The sequence below is a fragment of the Panthera leo genome, chromosome A2 (assembly GCF_018350215.1).
Source record: "Panthera leo isolate Ple1 chromosome A2, P.leo_Ple1_pat1.1, whole genome shotgun sequence".
Taxonomy (NCBI): domain Eukaryota; kingdom Metazoa; phylum Chordata; class Mammalia; order Carnivora; family Felidae; genus Panthera; species Panthera leo.
Genome location: NC_056680.1, coordinates 52,718,082 through 52,733,701, shown reverse-complemented (window position 1 = coordinate 52,733,701; position 15,620 = coordinate 52,718,082). Strand labels below are relative to the sequence as shown.

The window sequence follows — 15,620 nt, the reverse complement described above, 5'->3', positions numbered from 1 at the left end:
GGAAGCTCGTTTACATACGAGTCATACCAAGCATAGCCAGCATGTCAGCGCAGTTAACTTGCAGCGGGCTGTGAGGAAAGCGAGCGTGGCTTTGTCCTAGGAAATGTGCTTCGTGTTTTTCGTTTCCACTCCTTTTTTATTTCGAAGAAAGACTCGTAAAGACTTCAGAAACGGTTTCTAAGTGCTTGATTGAGGATACAAAACATAGACCATCTACAAATAAACCCTTGAAGGGTTTTGTGCGAGTTTGATTTTTTTTTTTGTGCGTGTGTTTTTTTTCCCCCCTCTTTTTTTGTTTTTCTTTTTCTTTTCTTTCTTTCTTTTTTTTTTTTTTAACTTTTACATACTTTGTTTTGATCATCTGAGGCTGGGCCTCCCGTCTTTGTGAAGTTTAAGAGAAAGCCAGGAGCTACTCAACAGTAACTGATTTTTGAAACGTACTCTTTTGGGGCGAAAGCAGAGAGCTGGTTTTCTGTGCTAGCCCAATAAATGCTATTTATGAAGATGGATCTGTTGAACTACCAGTACTTGGACAAGATGAACAACAATATCGGCATCCTGTGCTATGAAGGTAGAGGTTCTGTTCTAGAAATTGCTCTTCCATTGCTTTTGTCAAGGCCACTCCTCCTTTAGGGTTCTGAATGCCTTCTGTGTATTTTGTTCTCTTTCTTGGGATTTCAGGGGGCTTTGAAAGGCGAGTGTCTGTTATGTACTATTTTCAATACAAAGTTTGTTGTTTCCTATCTTAGCCTTCAGGGTTAAAGTTTGTTGTTTCCTATCTTAGCCTTCAGGGTTACGGTGGGGGAGGGAAGGCGGTGAAATATAAACTGTTAAAAGTTTGCTTTTTGCTTGCAACATATTAACTCTTCAAATTTTTAACTCTTGATTATATGATTATTTTTTATTTCTGTTGCTGTTTTCTTTAGAGGAAGAACTTCCAGGACCCAGTAAAAGTTAAACGTGTTGTGTTTTTTTTTTTTTCTTTCTTTCTTTCTTTCTTTCTTTCTTTCTTTCTTTCTTTCTTTCTTTCTTTCTTTCCCTGCTTTGATACTTATTTTAAACCTACACTGTGGACAGTATTTATACTGTATTGCAGTCAGTGCTTTGGATTTTCATGGAGAGGGGAACGGAAAGTTACAGTGAGTTTTTGTTTTCAGGAGTGATTGTCCCAAACAATGAAGAATTTTTCTGTTCAGTTTAGGGGACTGGAAGGGCACCCATGTCACAAAGCACAGACTGGCTCTTTGTCTGACTTCCCATTTCCTGTACAGCGCTGAGAGAGTTCTGACATTGAAGGATGTTCCCTCCACACTCCAGTCCCTTGTGGAAGTGATTGCACAATGCACCAACCAGAAAGCTAAATTGAAAGAAAGAAAGAAAGAAAGAACCTACGCTAAATTCTTATTGTTTATTGCCTCCTGCTAATCCATGAGGTGTTTCCCCACTGGCTTGTAGTGTTTCAAGCTGTCTCTGTTAGTAGGAAGAAGAGAAAAAGTGATTTCTTAATCTGTTGGAACATTATCTACGTGCGATTTGAAAAAGTGGTAATGGCCAGGGTTTGAGTGGCCGGAGAGGCATCTCCGGGGGAATTCAGCTTGGCAGAAGGAGTGTTTTTTGTTGTAACCACATACAAATCGAGGAGGAGACATCTCCTTTCTGATTCAGGACGGGTAGTTTCCATGTTTTCTCTTAATAGTGAACTGAATGTTTCTTTTGAAAAAGAAAATATTGAAGAAACTTGAATTTTTCATGTAAAAATTGCAGGCCTGTTGTCTAATCAATTGAAAACTAACCCTTTCCCCTTCAAGGAAAATAAAATCTCATTCATACTGTTTTTTACTTAACTCTGTGGATAAAGATCTCATACTTAAGAATTTTTTTTAAGGTATATATTTTTAAACTCCTGCTTGTTCCATTAAAGAGATTTTTGGTGAATTGCTTTCTTTGAATCTGCTTCTTTGAGTAGCCTGTTGCTTCTGAAGTCACTCATTTAAAAGGCAGACACTCCTTTAAAATGTTGCTTGTGAAATTAACATACTGTAGTTTTTTAAACTTTTCTTTTTTTCAGTGAACAGGAAATCAAAACTTTTAAGGCAATATCTGTTGGCTTGTCTTTGTCGTTGAGTAATATGATATTTTCAAAACAGAACGTAATGATCAGGCTAAGAGAGGAGTATAGGGATTGCGAGGAAATTGATACCACATTAATTTTTTATATCTCCAGTTGGGGGTAGTGAGGAAAAGCTTATGGAAAACTTGTCCAGGTTGATTTGTTGTTCCGTAGTGTGTAATGATACTCGAAAGCAGTCTGCTTGCAGCCCCCTGTCTATTTGGGAGGAAGAAACTTTGATTTTGAAAGTTGAGTAGATACGTAGGATGATTTGCCATAGTCTGTTTGGTTTAAACATCTGCTGCTATTTTCCTTACTACGAAAGTTAACATTATTTTAACACCAAAATAAATACACAGGAAATGAAGAAAAGCACAGCAAAATTCGAGTGGTGTTTATAGTGGGTAGTTTATGCCCTAGTGGTTTTCTTAGTATAAACACTGCACACATCTGCTCTGAACTCAAAGGGTGTTTTTGAAGATGAACATAAATCTCAGATGGGATTTTTTTTTTTTTTTTTTTTTTTTTTTTTTTGGTAAGAAAAGTAGGAACCTTTACTATTATTGTAAATCCAGTACTTTGGAAATGTTCATATTAAACATAGCAGCTCACCAGCATTCCAGGGAAGTTATTTGGAAAATGGAACGTACAGTTGTAGGCAGCATTTGATTTCACTTAGGACACAGGCAAGTTTTACATCTCTTAAGAATAAGGGACAATTTAATTTTCTGAAGTTTTGGTTTTACAAATCAAGATGTTGATGGTTGTTCTTATTCTCTAGGTCAGTCATACCATATTCCTGTGTATTGTACTTGGCTCTACTCTGCTAAATAAACCATGTGTCTGCACTGTCTTTCTTCAGCCTCTGTGGCAGTGTTCCCACAACTAGATCTTTTTTAGCCAATTATCTTGTAGCATACAAGGCCTTTCTGAAATCCCACATGGAAAGCGACTCCAGTGGCTCAGATGTGGACTCTGCTCGGTGACTGCCGCTTTCACCTTAGTAGTCTGTAAGCATAATTGAAAAAGAAATAAAGGAAGAAGGTTTGGGGTGGGGCCCACTGGTAGGAGAAGGAGAAGATTGGCAAAGGACAGAAAGAATCTGATTTCTGCAAACCAATTACCTTCATTGGTAATGGGCAAATTAGCAGAACTCTGCTTGTGTTAATGTGTCTCTTCAAAACCTTTATGGTTTGTTTCCACAACCCTCAATAGTTAACTTATGACCCTATTGAATGTTCAAATTACACCCACTCGAACCCCAATTTTGCCTCTATCTCCGTGAAGAGGTCATAGGCCAACCTCAGCCTTCGTTTTCCCCCTGTGAACTCCTGAGAATAATCCACTAGTAGACTGGAAAGCTTCATGAAGGCAGGACAGTCTGTCTTGGGCACTACTGCATCCTGGAGTCCTGGCATGGTGCCCGATTTGGCTCTCAGTAAGTGGCTGACTCAAAAAATCCATGAAATCTCTCCACTGGTGGTGTAGTCCCTACTGTACAATTTAGCACTTCATTATAAAAATCTTGTATTCTCTAATTATCTCATAATTGCAGAGCTGTACAGGGCCTTAGATAGATCTTAGACATTTGACTTTTTTTTTTTTTTTGGCCAAGGAAACTGAAGCCCAGAGAGGTAAGTTGTGCATTCAAGTGTATTCAGAAAGTTCGTGGCAGAAATGAGCTGTGGTGGGGATTCAGTGGGTTTGATTAGTCTCTGATTTTTCTACAGCATTCCTGCCTCCAAGATTATTTTACGCCTTGTCTTCTTAATTAATAGCCCCTCTATGATAGGGACTGTGCTTGGTCCTGGGGGTGCTTCCAGCTCCCAGCCACAGGGGTGGCATCTTGGATTACAACACACAGCAAACCTGTCCTGGAGTCCTCATTGCTGTGAAGCCAGTTGCTGGTCTGGGTTTCCAGGCTGTTGTGATGTTCAGGAAAGAGTCATGAGGACGCTGGGTGACCAGCCTTGTTGGAATTTGTGCTTCTTCTGCTCTGGTGCTTAGGTTTGCTTACTTTTTTTCTGACTGTGCAGAGCGGGAGGCCCTGTGTAATGCCACTTTACCAAGAGTGTTTTCCCAAGGGAGCAGGGAACTGGTTAGACCATTGATTTTTCTCAAGATGGCTGACGGTTATATTTACATAATTACGTGGTGCTGAAAACATAGGTCCTAATAAATGTGCTCATGGTTGGCCGTGGCTTTAAGCTGCTGTTAGTGATACTTTAATTATGGGTTAAGAGCCATTAGTGTGTAATTTGGTAGAAGAATTCTCCCCTTTTAATTTAATAGTGCGATTTATATTGGGAGAAAGTAAGAATAAATTGTATATTGCAATCATCGGAAAGCTTAAGATTCTGAGTTCCTCAGATTTTGAGCTGTTCGTTGTCTTAGAACATAATTATCACTTATTTCATCACAGGCTGCACTTAAATTAATTTTCTGGAATCGAAAGGAAAATGCACACAAGAGTTGTGGCCTGAGACTCTGCCAGGGATACGAGGTTAGGTGAGGGATTTCTTTTGTTTTCTGCCTGTCTAACCAGCAGCAGTTTAGTGTCCTTTGTCTAATGAGTTCAGAGGCATCAGGAAAACTTAGAGCACTGGGTACTGTCAAGGTGAAAAGGCCACAGAGCAGAGCCATTTGAACCCCCCTCTGTTCCCCAGGCCTGCGTATCAAGTGACCAACTCTTGATCCAGAGGTGTATTCCGAAGTAGAACATCTGCAACTATTTTGCTGTGGAAATTGGTTTTACTTTACCATTTTATTTGCAGGAGAGGGTCAGGAGTGAGGAGAGAGAGAGGGAGAGAGTGGGAGAGGAAGAGGGACAGGGAGAGGGGGAAGGGGAGGGGAGGAGACGAGACCCGAAGGAGAAGGCAGAGGAGAGGAAGGCTGAAAGGAGCTTGGTTAGTACAACATGCCCAGGTGAGCCCAAGAGATCTCCTTCGAGAGATCTGGCCAGTTTGTATTTCTTCAAATTACAGTTTGTGAAGGGAAGGTGTGATTATAGCCTCCTTCCTTCTAGCTCTCCGCCCTCGTTTCTCTACTCTCCTCTGGAAGGATTATTTTACTTGGCTGTTTATCTCTTGGAGCCTACACATGGCTTTGTTTTGGAAGGCAGATTTCTCTTCCTTCCTTCCTCCTTCCCTTCCCTATTGTCTGCATGGCCTTCTATTCCTAGCGTGTTTGGATTTGTTGCTGTAAAGATTTTTTTTAAACATGCCATAAGATACAAAAAAATCCCCCTCAGCATGTGAGAAGATTCCAGACCTCTCAGTACAGCCTTGCTCTGCTCAATTGTGAGGCTGTTGCAGAAAACTTGGTTTTGTCTGAAGAAATTGGATCCAGACTTAGCACTTAAGCATGTATACAAATCTATAAAACCAGTCTTACCAGGGATTGTTTCTGGCTAGATTTGTTTTATCTCCTTATCTGAGCATTTATTCAATGACTGTTTATGTTTAGTGGGATCTCTGTAGTGCATACTGAGCTCATTGGAAGTATTTTCTAGTCTTGCTCAGCCATATCAGTTTGTTCTACAAAATAGTCCCTCTCCCTGTTATATTTTTTAATCAACTCATATATCGGCCACCCCCTATGCCCCCCTCCCCCCCAAAACTTCAGCCACGGACACTTAATTTTAAAAGTAGAGTCTGAAAACGATTTTACGTTCTCCATTTGTTCTCTCTTTGCCTTCCTGAATGTTGTGTTCTGCTAAATTCTAAGGAATTATTTCCTTCAGTTTGCTTTGTTATCTTGCCGCCTTTTCTGCACTTCCCACCCCCCCCCCCTTTAAAAAAAATACTATAGATTGTTTTAATTTCAGGGTATTATATACAGATTATGTTTAAATCCTAACAATGTGAATTACTACTAGTTGAAAGAATGTTTATTTCCCTTAAGTAAAATAGAAAATCTATTCTTAAAGTTATCTTTAATTTGTGGCCATTTAAATGATCTTTCTGAACTCTTTAATATTTTACTTGTTTGTTTGCAAAGAAGTCTCTAAACATAATAAACAGGTATATTTAGTAAGTGATGGCAGAAAACAGTTCTGTCCTTTTCCCACCCAGTATCCATTCTCTTAAATGTATATGGAAAGCCTGTGCTCTGCTGGTATGTATTAAGTCTTGGGTTATCCCTCTCTCTCTCTCTCTCTCTCTCTCTCAACATTTTTTATTATGAAATGTGTTGTATGTACATAAACATGCATGAAACATATGTGTAATTTAAAAAGGAACAACCTTGTAATCACTACCATGTCAGGAAATAATCAATCACCTCCCTCAAGTATTCTCTCCCTGTCATATTCCTCTCAGCCCCAAGAGGTCATCACAAAGTTTTGTCTGTTTTTGTTTTTTTTTTTTTTAAGCCCTGTATAATCAGAATTACTTTCTATGTCTTCTTTTGTGTCTTACTTATGAGACTTTTTACAATGGAGATGTCTTTGTCTTTTCCATATGAAGCCAGCTTATCTTCAGGTGTGGAGAATCTTGGCTGTGGAACATGTGTGGATGCCCCAGCATCCTTCTTGCTCACCTGCTGGTCACTTTTAAACAGAGTTTGGTCCAAACTTTGTTTTCAGCCAGTGTTTTGTTCACAGTCTTCATCACCTGTTAAAGCCTTCTGTTATCCAGGCTGTAATGGGAAATGGTGCGTTTGAGAAATTCTGCCCAGTTTTGGTGAATGCAGAGTTGGGGGACACTTGAGAAACATACCTTAATTAGGATCTGAACAACGACTTTCGTTCTGCATTAATAAGCAATTTGCTTAAAGGCTGAGACTTGTTACAAGTCAACTTTGTTGCAGTGCCAGATTTTTTTGGATGTTAATCCAGGGACTTTTAGATACACAGAAAAAGCTTGGGTTGTTCCAGTATTCAAACAATACTCTACATTGTAGAGAGATGGCTGTCCGAGGGCAACAAAGATCTGAAACAATAGTCTGCATTATGCACCATCTAAAATTATGAATGAAAAAGAATCATCCATATGTATTGCTCTTGATTTTTATTTTATATCTGTTTTGCATGAAAATAGTTGCCTGTTAATTGTTCTTGGCTAATGATTTGATTTTAATAGAGTGAATTCTAGAATTTAATGATTTGTTGCAGATACGTTCTGCCAAGCAATTTAGCAAAGTTATTTACACTACCCCAAGTCCAGCTGGACAGAGTAAGCCTGTGCTTCTTCCCTGATAACAGTTAAGGGAGTGATGAGTGCAAATTTCTGGACACTTTTCCCCCTTGGAAAACAAACACACATCTTCCATTATGTGGCAGCACTATTAAAGTGACAAGGGATTAATTTAAAATTTTAATTTAATGTCAACAGCTCTTTCCGGTACCCATTTTCTCCCATTCTTACTATGTGTGTCCTTTTAAACGATTGTTGTTGCCTTTTTTTTTTTTTTTTTTCTGATGAGCAGCTGATAAACTATTGGCTGACCCCAAAGAGAACTGTTGTTTTATTTTCCTGCTGAAAAGCTATGACCTTTTTGCCAATGCATAAAATCACCCATGAGAGGGCTTTGAGTAGCTTTCTTTAAAGGAATACACAGTAACAGCTATACCAGGCTCTCTACGTTCTACTGAGCAGAGGGCACAAGAAATGGAAAATAGTAGTCATTCTCAGGATAAAACCTATAAAAAATTTTCTACCACTGCTCTACTGAATTCAGATTTGGGAACAGTTACCACCAGTTTCTGGAGACCATGATTGGGAGCCCTTTTTCTCTGATAGGCTTTACACCAGTAAAGGATGGCTGATGTTGGTAGGGGAAGAGGCGGACTAGAATTCTAGAACCAGTAGCAGACATCAAACATTGCTCTTGGTGTCCGATAAATAGAATATACATGCTGTACTTGGTTCTGTATTTTGTACGACACAGAGCGGGAAAAGGCCTCTTATAGAGCTGGAAGAACCCTTATATATCCTTTAAGAAGAAACTAGAAGAACCACCACATCGTCCTTTTTCACCTGCAGACTCTTCTGAATCTAACTCCATGTTTCTTCCCTTTCCCTTAGGATCAGCAAAAGGCGAATTTTAATTCTTTGAGTGGTGGCTCACTGGTCCCAGCTCTTCTGGCCTCAGGGACTTTATGATCTGTTTCTTTTCTGATTTCCCCCTTCTTCCTCTCCTGGTTCTTTCTCTTCATCATGTGTTTATGCACACAGGTCTCTCCCAACTTCAAAACAAAACCAAACTCATCCCTAAATCTTTTGCCGCCCCCCCCCCCCCCCCCCCCCCCCCCGCTGCAGCTATTATTAGACTCTTTTCTTTGCCATCCAGGTTTTTGGAAGAATGTGGTCAACCTATTTCTGGTTCCCTTCTGCCCAGTCTCTCCTCAATCCATTGTTGTCTGATTTCTGTTCCCACAACTCCGCCAAAGTTGTTCTGGACAAGGTCACTAAATGATATCCTTCATGGTAGCTTGAGGGGGCACTTTTTAGCCCTTACCTGTTGAACCTTTTAGTACCATTTGGTGTTGATTCCTTCCAAAATCTTAAAATTCTTATATCCCTTGGCTCAAACACTTTTTTGAGTGTTCTCTCCCATCGGGAGTGAGGTGCTGGCAAGCATATAGTGAGTAACATCAGCAGGGGCTTTCTAGAGCTTCTGGGGTTGGTAGGAGGGTATTAAAGAGTGAGGCAGGCTGATAAACATTCAAAATGAGCAAACTGTGGTTACAACTTGAGAATAGGTTGGAAGGGAAGGAGGGAATAAAGAAATAGAGAATGTAAACCTGTTGGCAGTGGTTTAGGCAAGAGATGGTAGAAACCCAAACTGTGGTGGTGGTCGTGGAAAAGGAGAGTAGTAGACAAACTAAGACTATTTAGAGAGGAGACTGACAGGAAGGACATGGTGAGAGATTAGAGCAGGGGATGAGGGACAAGATACAGAAGATGTTGAGGGTGCCTCCTAGGTTTCCAGCTTGGCCACATGAGTGGAGTGTGCTGCCATTTGCAGAGATGGGAAACCAAGGGAGAGGACTGGGTTCTGGGATGAGGTCATGAGTTTACTTTTGGATACGTTGAGTTTGAAAGACCTTTGAAATTTCAAAGAAGAGCTAAATATTTTAAGGTTGGGTATATAGGTCTAGAGTGATACGACTTTGGGGTAGAGAATAAGTGAAGCTCTGGGCAAGAATGGTCACCGAGGAACAAAGAAGACAATCAGAAGTGGAAGAGGTTCTAGGAGCTCTTCTAGTTAGGGCTCCATTGGTTTTCTTTTTTATTCCTAAAATAACCCTACAACTAACCCTTGCCTGCAGTACTGTTCCCGTCTAGGCTTTTATTCATTATATTACCAGAATGCCATCCCTTATGTACTGTTCCAGCCTTAATCTTCAATTATTCCTTCACCCACACCCTATAATCCAGATACATCAAACTACAGTTGACCCTCGAGCAACATGAGGATTAGGGGTGCCTATCCACCCTCCCCCCGCCACCTCCCATGCACTTGAAAACATGCATGTAACTTTTGACTTCTCCAAAACTTGACTACTAATAGCCTACTGTTGACTGGAAGCCTTACTGATACTATAACATAAACAGTAATTAATGTATATTTTGTATGTTGTGTGCGTTATATACTATATTTTTATAATCAAGTAAGCTAGAGAAAAGGAAATGTTAATAAAAAATCATAAGGAAGAGGAAGTACATGTACAGAACTGTGCTGTATTTACTGGAAAAGAAAACCAAAACACGTAAGGGGACCAGAGCACTTCCAACCCACGTTGTTCAAGGGTTAGCTGTATTTCCTTTGGATGAACCATTGCCTGTCTCTGAAATCCCCCCTGCTCTTTGTCTTGGATTTTATTAGTCTCTCAAGTGCGGAGTCTTCTAGAAAGTGACCCTCCTCACCTCTGCCTTTTTAGCTGGGTTTTGTGTTGTGTTTGTGTTTTCATGGCATGCCATGCATGCTTTTGTCAGAGAATTTATCTCTCTTTGTTAAATACTCCTCTGTCTGCCTCACTATAATCTCAGGGCAGCTAGAACTTGGTCTTTCACCTTTGTTCTTAGCACCAAGCACCATGGTGTCTACTTAGGTATGAATCTCCTCCAGTGTCTTTTTGTTAAAGAGAGAAACATTGAAATTGTGTGATTAACCCAAGGATACTCCATTATTTGGTAACACAAGAGAGTTGGTTAACTCTTAGAATGTCCTTCTTAGAGGAAGGAATGGCAGCTGGGAAAGGAGGGTTGAAAAGGAGAGGGGAAGAAAGAAAACTCTTTGAGGCTCAGTTTCTGTATAGAAACATTGCAAATGGGCTGGTTGGTTGTAAATAACTGCTCTTATTCTTGTTTCCTAGTTTCTGCACTGTGGATAGTCTAGTAGATAACTGATCATTTATGGGAAAATACTTAATGCCTATTGTGTGCTAGGCACTGTTTTATGTGTGGGGGGTATAGCTGTTAAGAAAACAAGTAGTGATATCCCTGGATTTTTGGAGCTCCATTCTGGCAGGGGAGATACCGTGAACAGGTACATAAACAAGATAATTATAGATTATGAATAGGTCATTATTATAGGTTGACGTCTATTAGCTGATTTACTGTTTGGAATAGTTACAGCCATACTTAAAAAAGTGACTGCTCTTATTGTTAAACTTCAAAATATAGATTTGAGTGGATGATTTATTTCCCTCATGATGCTGTGAAGGATTTAAAAGTATTTTGAGGAGAGGTGCCTGGCTAGATCAGTTGGAAGGGTGTGCGACTCTTAATCTTGGGGTTCTGAGTTTGAGCCCCACATGAGGTGTAGAGATTACATTAATTAATTAATTAATTAAACGTATATTGAGAAAACTTTTAGAAAATTTCCTTTAGAATTTTAGAAGTTGGATCTTTTACTTGGCTTTTAAACTATGGTCGGAGAGTCAGACTGCATCACTCCATTTTACGTTGAGAACTAACATTTATTGTACTATTACCAACTTTTTCGTTAAAAATTTTTTAATATTTATTTATTTTTGAGAGAAAGAGAGAGAGACACAGAACGGGAGCGGGGGGTTGGGGCAGAGAGAGAGGGAGACACAGAATCTGAAGCAGGGTCCAGGCTCTGAGCTGTCCGCACAGAGCCTGGCCGGGCGGGGTTTGAACTCACCGTGAGATCATGACCTGAGCTGAAGTTAGGATGCTTAACTGACTGAGCCACCCAGGTGCCCCTCAACTTTTTCTTAAAAAAAAAAAAAAAAAAAAAAAAAAAAAAAAAAAGTCAAATTTTTTTTTGGGTCCTAAGAGGAATAAAATATATTTAGACTTTAAAAAATTCAGTGAATTTCTAAACGGCTCAAGGCATCAATTGTATGTTCTTCTTAAACTTTTCCGATCAGACCTTTAAAGTTCTTGCCCTGAACAGAATAGATCTTCCAACACCCCAGGGGGAATTTTTATTGTGTGCTCTTTATTTTGTGATAAGAGTATTTGGGAAGGGCTGGATAAAATGTAAACCTTGGACTTCACATGTATAATAGACTACTGGGATGTTCCACCTGTTCAATTTTTGTTTTTCTTCCTTTGTTTTTATTGACGCATAATTGATTACGGTGAAATCTTAAGGGCATGGCTTATAATGAATTTTTTTCCCCTATAATTATTACCTTTTGGAAGAACCCAGATCAAGATATAGAATATTTCCATTACCCCAGGGTGTTCCTTCATGTTTCCTTGGACAGGCCATACACCTCCCCCAACAAAGAGAACCACTATTTTGACCTTCCCTAGTCCTGGATTAGTTTTGTCTACTTTTGAGCTTCATATAAATAGAATCATTTGATTCCAACTTTTTGTGCTCAACACAATATTTTTGAGATTTACCCATGTTGTTGTATGGATCAGTACTTTATCCTTTTGTATTGCTGTGCTATAGTCCATTATGTGAGTATGTCACAATTTGCTTATCTATTCTAAGGTTGGTAGACCTTTGCATTGCTTCTAGTTTTAAATTGCTGTAAACATTTTTTTTTTTTTGTGGTAAAATAAACATACACTAAAATTTGTCATCTTAACCATTATTAGGTATACAACTCTGGTATTAAATTCATTCACTTTGTGGTACAACCTCGACGTTTTTGTGCAGGCCTTTTTGTGGACATACACACTCCTTTCTTTTGGATAAATGCTTACGTGTGGAATTTCTGGGTCATTTGGGTATGTTTAACTTTGTATTAGAAACTCTCATCCGTTTTCCAAGTGATCATACTGTCTTACTCTCCTACTAGTGTTATAGAAGGGTTCCAGGAACTGTACATCCTCACCAGTACTTGGGTTAGCCCGTCTTCTGCATTTTAGCTTTGCTGGAGGTTTATGGACAATATTAAGGTGTTTTTCATTTTTAACTTAAAATTCATTACTTGTTTTCCATTGCTGTTTGGTATTATGTGTGAAAAGACATATTCTTAACTTTTGATGGGTTGATCATCTCAGAGGCTGGAATATGTGTATATTTCTTGTCTAATTTCAGACAGAGGTAGTGATTTTGGTATTGTCAAAGGAGGGGTTGTTTTTCCAAATGGGTAAATCCAAGCCATGGAAACCAGCAAGCAGCTAGATTGAGGGATGTGAACAAACACCAACGTGGCACAGAGGACTCTTTTTTTGGGAACACTTTTCCTTTAGCGTAGTTTTGCTTTATTTCTTACTTGGTAATGATTCATCCAACCACTGGCCTGTTAAAATAAAGCTCAGGGAATAAGCTCTCTTAGCTCCACAGTTTGATTTATCTTCTGGTTTGTCTACCATTCCCTCTGTAGACAATTTTAATTTCCCCCCAGTTTGGAATGTTCTTCCTGCTCCTTTCCAGCTATGTGAATTCTGTATATCATTCAGGGTGTAGCTGAGCCTCCCTCTGTGAAACTTTATCTGAAACTTTTTGTTGGCAGGGATTGTACTGTGTGCAACCTTTCAAATCCTCCATGGCTAACAAGATGCCTTGTCTTCTTTCATGTATGACGATGTTTATATCCTCCTCTTTTGAATTTCTGTAGGGTTTATAGCCTGTAATATTCATTTGGCAGTTATATCACCTTGTATTTTGTTATCTTTTTTTAATTTTTTTTTTTTTTCAATGTTTTTTATTTATTTTTGGGACAGAGAGAGACAGAGCATGAACGGGGGAGGGGCAGAGAGAGAGGGAGACACAGAATCGGAAACAGGCTCCAGGCTCCAAGCCATCAGCCCAGAGCCTGACGCGGGGCTCGAACTCACGGAACGCGAGATCGTGACCTGGCTGAAGTCGGACGCTTAACCGACTGCGCCACCCAGGCGCCCCGTATTTTGTTATCTTTAATGTAAATAAAGTGTGACATTAAAAGCAAACAAATGTAATAACTTACACATCTAAATAAGTAAGGTGTTCAAACTTGTCTTCACAGTAATTACCTTGGAAAATTACACATTTAACCTAACATTGTGGTGATCTCATTCTCAGAACATTGTTGGGTTGGTTTGTTTGTTTGTTTTTTTTTTTTTTTTTGAACTTGCCTTCAAGGTCTGAGGTATATTCTTTGGAATATTTTATATGATGGTTAGTGACTGTATACATGTGTGTACGTGAATGCGTACACACATATGTATTATATGTTATATATATGTGTGTGTACACACACACACACACACACACACACACACACACACACACAGATATATACAAGACACTTCGGATATATATGACACTTGTAGAGTACTTACTGTTGGCCAGGCACAGTTCTGTGTAAGTATGCCTATAAAATGATGAGCTAGTTTTTTTCTGTAATTTCAAAGCCAGTTCCACACGTGGAGTGACAGTTTTAATGAGTGAGTTTTCTTTGGAATAAGTAGGTACACATCATTCTAGAGTGAGTACTTTGAAAATAACAAGACACCTTTGAATGTTTAACAAAAACTTTTAAATTCAATTTCACTGCCATCTAGATAGGAAACCACTACATTTAAAGTGTAAGTTACTTGAGGGAAGGGAGTCTGGCGTCCTTTGTATATTCTCTGCCAGTAGCACTTGTCATTGTTTGTGACCATGGCAGGCACTAAGTAAATGTGTGATGATCTGAGATCATAGAGCCCCCCTTTTTTTTTCTTTTTAAAGTTTATTTATTTATTTTGAAAGAGAGAGTGTGCCTATGAGCGGGAGATGGGCAGAGAGAGAGAGAATCTTAAGCAGGTTCTGTGTTGTTGGCACAGAGCCCGATGTGGGGCTCGATCGCACAAGCTGTGAGACCATGACTTGAGCCAAGATCAAGAGTTGGATGCTTAACCAACCCAAGGAGCCACCCAGGCACCCCTGTAGAGCCCTTCTTTTATAGGGGGTAGAGATAATTTGATCGTTAAACTGTATAGACTGATAGTTTCTGGCTTTGTCTTTATTCTGTTCAGCTTTGCTCCCTGATTGTATTTCGTGCAGTGAGGCTATTGGTGGCCTTCTAGCAACCTGTTTCACTTTATGAAAGATGTGAATGCCACTTAGTTTATCTGTAAGTGAGTTTTTGTAGAATGAACCTTCCTTTCCCATTAAAGAGGTGGGATAATCACAGCTCATAGCTATCACAGTGGTGTCTAGAGGGAAATGGTGTCTAGGGTGGGAAATACGCATGGCACCTTAAAATATGTTACTACCTTGTTAAGGTTATGAAATCTCCAAATATGCTAGATCTGATGTGTCATGAGGAAACAAAACTTCAAATTCCTTCCTTTCCCAGGGGCTTATCTTTTAAGTAACAAGAGGAGAATGAGAGGACACCTCAATACTCATCCACCCATACAGCGACTCCTGTTATTTTGATTTTGTGTCATATGTATGTAGGGTGTTTTTATTTTTTTGCACATTTTTTTGTGTTTAGGATTTCCCTACCATGTTTGATTTGCCTCATTTTATTTTTAAAGTGTTTTTATTTTGAGAGAGAGAGGGAGAGAGAGAGAATGAATGAATATGAATCCCAAGCGGGCTCTGTGCTGTCAGTACAGAGTCCAATGCAGGGCTTGATTTCACTAACAGAACAGTGAGATCATGACCTGAGCTGAAATCAAGAGTCAAGCCAACCGAGCCCCCCCAGGCGCCTGATTTACCTCATTTTAGGTATCGTTGCAGCTGTAGCAGTTGCTTAACTAGCTCTTACAATGCCCAGGGCTCGCTGAGAATCTTGGAAAGATAAAGAGCTACCATATTTACTCACCTCATTGTTGGTTCTGTTTCTGCTATAGGTTTTTAAAGGTGATAGTTATTTTAAAATTTAGTATTTTTAAACAAAATTCACCCCTGTAAAGTGTTACAACTCTGTGGTTTTAATATATTCACAGTTGGGCAACCATCACCATGATCTAAGTCAAGAGCATTTTCATCACCTTCCAAAGAAACCTTATACTTGTTAGTGATCACTCTCCACCTCGTTCTCCTTCCAGACCCTGGTAACCCCAAGTCTACCTTCTGTCTCTACAGATCTGCTTATTCTGAACATTTCATATAAATGGAATCATACAATATTATGGTCCTTTGTGACTAAGCATGATGA

General features: G+C 39.4%; 1 protein-coding gene across 3 annotated transcripts in view; it reads left to right on the top strand.

Annotated features, from left to right (window-relative positions):
* Nucleotides 1-15,620, top strand: part of VGLL4 (vestigial like family member 4) — a 167,507-nt gene that overhangs the window by 85,510 nt on the left and 66,377 nt on the right. The window contains exon 1 of one of the 3 annotated variants that reach the window (XM_042910954.1): nucleotides 15-571. The exons of the other annotated variants lie outside the window; for them this stretch is intronic. Within the exon in view, the coding sequence (XP_042766888.1) occupies nucleotides 490-571 (82 nt within the window). The 5' untranslated portion in view covers nucleotides 15-489. Of the gene's footprint in view, nucleotides 1-14; nucleotides 572-15,620 lie in introns of those variants that run through there. 3 annotated transcript variants of the gene reach the window in all.